Source organism: Eupeodes corollae, chromosome 3 (assembly GCF_945859685.1).
Source record: "Eupeodes corollae chromosome 3, idEupCoro1.1, whole genome shotgun sequence".
Taxonomy (NCBI): Eukaryota; Metazoa; Arthropoda; class Insecta; order Diptera; family Syrphidae; genus Eupeodes; species Eupeodes corollae.
In genome coordinates, this window is record NC_079149.1 from 81,567,931 (window position 1) to 81,574,684 (window position 6,754).

Genomic DNA, 6,754 nt, shown 5'->3' on the forward strand with positions numbered 1-6,754 from the left:
CATGATAGTACTATTCAAATTAATATACAAAGATATCATACCATCGTAATCGGAAATTTTTACGAATCCCGAAAAACTGTATCATGAAATCCGTTCGTAGTGGAAAATCTCATACAATTTTGCATTACGAACGGATTTCATGATACAGTTTTTCGGGATTCGTAGAAATATCCGATTACGATGGAATTCATTATAGGGCTGATTATATAACTACATATGAGGCATTGAGAGCCGAATTGGCGTAACCACAAATTGCAATAATTGAGAAATTAACGGTTAAAGAAAAATTTTTAAATCTTATTCTCGTTTGTAAATGTGTTATTTACTGCATTTACATCAGTTCTGCTTTCTGGATACAGAAATAATTTTAAAAAAGTAAGTTGGTTACACCAATAATTAAAAATACAGGTTATTACATTTTTTTTATTTTAAAGTACAAAATAGTTACAAGTTATGAGTTAAAACTGATATGAAACTATCACTCTTCATCTTCAATTACGTATTCAACTAAGCCAACGTCTCTTTCTTCAGAAACAGTTGTCAAGTTCTTAAGTCCTGGGGCCCTACTATGCAACTCGATTCTACTTTTGATTCTATTCGAAAGTCATTTCCGATTCTACTTTCGAGTGGTACTATCTCGGTACTCGGTGGAATGAAATTTAGTAAGTCGAGTAAATCTTTCTTTTTCGCTTCACTTACGGCATTTTCTTTTGGAAACAGAAACTCGAAATCTGTGATTAATGCAGACGTTATTTTCTTTTAATATGACAGTTTCAAACAGTACGTCTTCGTTATTGCTGTACTTGTAAGAAATATTGAAGGAGGTCTCTTTCAAAAATTGAAGCTAATCCACTTTCCCTTTATTAAAAAAAATCTTTGTACTTGTTACATTTTTTTTCCAATTTTTTCGTCGAAAACATCACAGATCAATCCAAAACAATAATTTAAAATGGATCCTTCTTTTTTGCTGTTGCTATAACCTTATACCAGTCCATAGGGCCAAAAATGTCTTTTAAATATTTCTTATGTTTTTTCAATAAGACCAGTCTTGATCACAAAGTAAGTAAGAGTAGCCACTCAATAGAAATTGTGATCAATTTTATTTACAAGATAGTCACTATGCGAAACAATATATTGGCACAAAACGGAATCTTAATATTCCTATTTTGTCCACCATACTGGTCAGTGTACATAATTAAATTTGAGGTACCTACTCACAAAATGTTTAATATAATGCAATAAGCAGCTGCCAATTTCTTGGAGAAATATAGATGTAAGATTTGTTCTTTATCATGTCATCAATAGCTATGACAATGTCCAAAGCTGCCTCATATAATAACACAAACCCCTTGAAGTGACTGGAGTTGGCAAGGTTTTCATAAGATCAAAAGTAATTACGGAAGTGTCATTAGATTCCTTTGCTTTTGCCGCATCAACTATAATGCCACTTCTAGCTAACTGTACAATTTTGGTGCAGAATAGAGTATGTGTTTCGAATTGATTTATTTAAAAATTTAAAATGCATAAGTAGAGTAAGCGGGTTACGCCATTTCTGTCCTACGAAAAATTCCGCGCAGAAACAAAATTTAATTTTGGTCATGTTAGTGTAATAAACTCAAAACTGAAACCATGTGCTTACCTAGACAATGGGTCAAGTGTGTCGAACAATTCCTATCTATTTAAGAGTGGGTTATGGTATCTAAAAGTGTTTTGGAATACCAGGCCATGAGTTAAATTTACTCATTATTTATACTATAAGAACGTACAAATTTCAACTTAAACAGTCACACATTTTATTTAAATTATGTGAACAAATGGACACAAATTTTAATATACATATTTATATGCTCCAACCAAGGCACGGTAAGTTTGTTGATGCAATCATGTTAGATCATTGAAGACAACGGTTGAGTTGCATTAAAAATGCAACTAGTTGCACGAGCTATGCCGACAAAATTCATGCAATGCATTATGAACAGAAAAACTACTGCAAGAATGCGGCAGATATACAATATCAAAAACCAGTTAAAAAATTTCATCAAATTAGGCGCCTATAAAAGTATGACAAATAGCTTATTAAGTTTTTTTCCAAAACAAATGTAGGTTTTTTAGTGTCGTAAAAAAATTCTTTCAATACAAATATTTTATTAGGAATCATTTCAAATGTTTTGAATGTAACAAATTTATTTATTTAAGTATAAATATTTTATTTCAAATATTCAATTATTTTACCTACACATTTTGTTCTGACATTTTCCTGCAGACCGATGCACATTGGGGCACCTTGTATGGGAGAGCGGACAAAACTCTATAAAATCTCTGAACCGATTTTGATGAAATTTTTAGGAATGATAGTGAATAGCAAGACAAATTTGAACAACAAAAATCCGCCCATTTCCAAAAGAGAAAATAGCTTTTTTCGGAGAACATACGAGTATATGAAAACAAAGATTTGTTTATCAAAAAAGCATTTTAAAAGCATTGTAAATACTAAAAATTCAGTTTTAATACGCTTGAAAGTGAATGGTTCTGTGTAAAACAAATGTTAAGGTTTATTTTAGTAGGTGCTTTCAAAGTTTATCGTTTGATCTATTATAAAATATATTAGTTTAAATGGATGATGATGGACATTTATTTCTTAAATCCCTGAAAAAGAGAAACGAATTTGGAAAAATATTCGACCATTGTTAACCCATCATTCACCAGCTCTTCAATTTTCGGAAGAAACTCCGGAAGAAGTTAGAAAAAAACAAAGATCGTGTAGAAGCTGAAATTCTGAATCTTTGAGAACGTGCCAGCACGTAACTTGATACAACCGAGTTTAGTCGATACAATCGAGCATTGGCAGCACACATTTTGGTTCAATCGAGCGTCCTCGATTGTTTCGAAAGATAGGCAGCACACAACCTTCAAATTGACGTTTGAAACAAAGTTTTTCACTCGACAGAAATAAGTTATCGTCGGCAGTGATATTTGTATGGAAAAATGGAAATTTAGAACAATCAAATTCCATTGCGGACAAAACTTATTTTCCAGGAGACTCAACGTTCAGCGAAAGAACTTGAAAACTGTCTGTGTCATACTTAGCAACACATTTGTTCCAACATTGGTTTGGTAACTCCCACTAGCTTGGTGATTTAATGTTGCACAAAGCTGTAGAACTGTTGGAACTGATGTTCTTCTTCTGTCTTCTGGAAGATCTAACTAGCTGAGTATCGTGTAAAAACATTCCTTGTTGACTCAAAACTGCTGCACAAAGCTATAAAAAAATTGTTTTACAAATGTTATACATGATCTTTCTTTTCTTTTCGAATATTTACTCATTTTCACTTAATTCGAATGGGTTGCTATTATCTCTCAAATATCTTCTTTTGATTTTATTATAGGGCAGTTCTTCGCCTTCACTTTCAATCTTTAAATCAAAGAAAAACATTTCGAAAAAAAACTTAAAATTATAATAATGCAATAATTTCAAAGAAAGCTCATTTGACATTTCATTTTATAGTTCACAATGACTTTTTTAAGTAAAAGTCACAATGAAACTCGTCTCAAATTACGTGCTATCAAAAATAATTTGTTTCGAGTTGATCGACGACCGACAATCCTCGATTGTATCAAGTTACGTGCTGGCACCCCAGGGGTGCAACTTATCATACAATACTATACCCCACTGACTGGAAATAAAAAAGGAAACTAAAATCAATATACCAAATCGTTTGGAGAAAAATTGGAAAACACTTATTCAGCCCTATCATGAATTCCATCTTAGTCGGAAATTTTTACGAATCCCGAAAAATTGTATCATGAAATCCGTTCGTAATGGAAAATCTCATACAATTTTGCATTACAAACGGATTTCATGATACAGTTTTCGGGATTCGTAAAAATATCCGATTACGATGGAATTCATGATAGGGCTGATTGACATTGTCTAACTAACAAGAATTGGGACTGCAAACTCTTGGATATAAACAAAATAGATGAAAGCTAATGGCGTATGACAAAAATAACGGTTTGAATTTGACATTTTAAAGTTTCTACATATTAGCCGTGTTTTATTATTTTCAAAACAAAAACAACAAACGATATTGCTTTTTATTGAGAGCTTTCTTTATAAACCAAAAATTAGTTCGTATTCTGGTCCATACATAGATAGCTTTGAGGAAAATTGGAATACTTTCTTCGAAACTTGTTGATATAATTCTGTTCACTCAGTGCTGGGTTAATTAAGAGATTTTTACTGGAAAATGTTGCTGAGACCCTACACTATCTATTGGAAATAGTTTGCAAACAGAGGAAGTAGTTAAAACCTTATGCGAACTAAAAAAATCACTGAAATATAGTGTTTCTTCGTCAAAAATGACCTTATCCAATTTTTTTTTTCTTCAAAAAATAACATACGGTATTATTTTTCTATTTATTTCAATCATTTTAGCAGAAAAAATAAAATAAAATTTCACAATATACTGATCATTTAAGGAATACTAATATTTTATAGTTTTTCACGATATTTGAACTTTGAGCGAAAATCTACTGTGCTATAATTTTTTTTTGAAAAATGGTTTTCATTTTCTGATTCTACAACCAATTAACTTTAAGAATCACTTTTTGTTTAAAAAAATCCTACTTTCAGAAAAATAGGTTTTGTCCGCATTTTCCCCACTGTGCGACGACAGAAATAAAACGACTGCAGGTTTGATCGTATTTCAGCTGTCAGGCTGTTTTTTTGAATTACCGACTGCAGTAATGCAGTGTGTTTACATTTTTACATTAATGAACTTACCCAACATTTTGCAACTGTAAATTGCCTTACAGTTTCATACCATCAAAAAACTCAAAAATGACAAGTACCTGGATGTTTAGTTTTTTTCACTGAAATTGGAAAATGGGCGAGGAGTAAAAATACCACCGAGGAATCTCTTCCCTGTAATATTAAATTAAGTAAAACTACACCCTTCTTGTGTGGTTAGAAAAAGTAAAACTAGAATATTTTCGAAAAAAGACAAAATCCTTGAAAAATATTATCCTTTTAAAACGGAATTGTAATTTTGTAAATTTAGCGAATTTTTTTCTTTTAACAACTAGACCTACACAAAAATACCTAGACATCAACATATGAGAAATTAAAGTCTTAAATCATTTATCGTGCTTATAACCTTCCATCACCAAAGTTCCCCTTTTAAAAGATTCGTACTGCGAAAGTAAAAAAAAGCAATTAGCCCTATCACGATTTCCATAGTAATCTGAGACGAATCCCAAAAAGAAACTATTGCCGTTCGTCGTTCACATACAATATTACATTACGAATGGGTGTCTTGACACGGTTTTGGGAATCCGAAGAAGTCACAATGCAATTCGTGATAGGCCTGAGTACATCTAGTTTCGAGGCTAGACAAATTGTTTGCCTTCTTATTACGAATTTTCTAGGACGAGGCATATGGCCTGGATGCATTTTGTTTCGATTTCAACATTAAATAAAATTCTTAAAACTTAATTTAGACTTTTTCAATTGGTGTTCAATGAGCTTAGGCACAAATTTTCAAAAACTGGATCAAATCGACTGTTTTACATTTCCTCCGCCACTGCCACAATCACTTCTCTTATAGACAATACTACGACACTCCGCATCTTAAATTTAACTATCACATTTCCACATGTCATTTTTACCGAAAAATAAATTTAAAACGTTTCCATTATTGCTACGGTTTAAAGACAAAAACATCGAGTTTACTATTAAAAAATCTGCGATGTTATTTTTTTATTTACTTCTTAGCTTTTTTAACATCTTTAACGGCATCTTCTGGGTTGTCTGCATTTTCCTTTGCCTTCTTAGCGCGGACTCCTACCAAACGAGCATCGGAGCGAGCCTATGATTTAAGAAACAAAACAAATTAAACACCAATCTGTTGTAAAACGATTTATAGCTTGTTTACCTTTCGGAGGGTGGCGAATGCTCCGAATGCCTTTTCTTCCTTGGTAACTTCCCTGTAGGTGATGACAGGAACGTCCTTAGTCAAAGGCATGATTCTCTTCGATTTAAGTTGCTCAGCCAACTTGCATTCCTCAAGAGAAGATTCACCCTTGGCAATCTTCTTCTCGTTAATCGGGAAAAGAACCAATTTACTCCTGTATTCCTTCAAACGTTGGATGTTTGTTTGGCGAGATTCAATCGACTTATTGCGACGTCTCTTGTCAACAGAAATACCAATTGATTTGGCAAATCCAGAAGTAAAACCGGCACCCTACAAAATATCAATTGATTATTATAAATGCATGACTTAACAATTGAATTTGGTTACCTTAAGTTCTTCCAAGGTAAATCCTCTACCTTGACGCAACTTGGTGTGGTAGCGAATAGTTGGGCATCTGACTACTGGACGAAGTAAACCGGCAGCTGGACGAGGGAATAAAGCTTTGGCTTTCTTTACCCTGTTTTGACGCCTCCTCACTTTCCTGGCGGGTTGGTTGAACCATGTTCTCACATGCCGTTGCCAGTATTTGTGGAAATGGGCATTTGGAATCATATTATTTCCCTTACCCATTTTGTACGAAGTATTTATCTAAAACAACGAATGGGATACAACAGATTATTATTACGCAATTACTAATTCGACACAACATTGCTAGTATTTTGTTTTAATCAATAAATTAAATACTTTTTAAGCTGAAAAAAACACGCACCTGTACTTTAGGACAACAAATTTAAAAAGGAAAAGGAAATATGACGACCACGTTTGTTTCGACCATTTTGAAA

At 32.8% G+C, this 6,754-nt stretch overlaps 1 protein-coding gene across 1 annotated transcript; it reads right to left on the reverse strand.

Moving 5' to 3' along the window:
* Window positions 1-5,726: 5,726 nt before the first annotated feature.
* On the reverse strand, window positions 5,727-6,754 carry LOC129951305 (60S ribosomal protein L13). The gene is made up of 4 exons (XM_056063397.1): window positions 6,682-6,754; window positions 6,300-6,560; window positions 5,934-6,242; window positions 5,727-5,867 (listed from the first exon to the last, which is right to left on the reverse strand). The coding sequence occupies exons 2-4, from the start codon at window positions 6,540-6,542 to the stop codon at window positions 5,763-5,765; spliced, it is 657 nt and encodes a 218-aa protein (XP_055919372.1). The 5' UTR covers window positions 6,543-6,560; window positions 6,682-6,754; the 3' UTR covers window positions 5,727-5,762.

What these genes read in the sequence shown, in the direction of transcription:
- LOC129951305 (XM_056063397.1), bottom strand. Translation starts at nt 6,542, where the DNA reads ATGGGTAAGGGAAATAATATGATTCCAAATGCCCATTTCCACAAATAC. An exon ending in TTACCTTGGAAGAACTTAAG is followed by an intron (nt 6,243 to 6,299) that starts GTAACCAAATTC and finishes GATATTTTGTAG; the next exon opens with GGTGCCGGTTTTACTTCTGG. An exon ending in CATTCGCCACCCTCCGAAAG is followed by an intron (nt 5,868 to 5,933) that starts GTAAACAAGCTA and finishes CTTAAATCATAG; the next exon opens with GCTCGCTCCGATGCTCGTTT.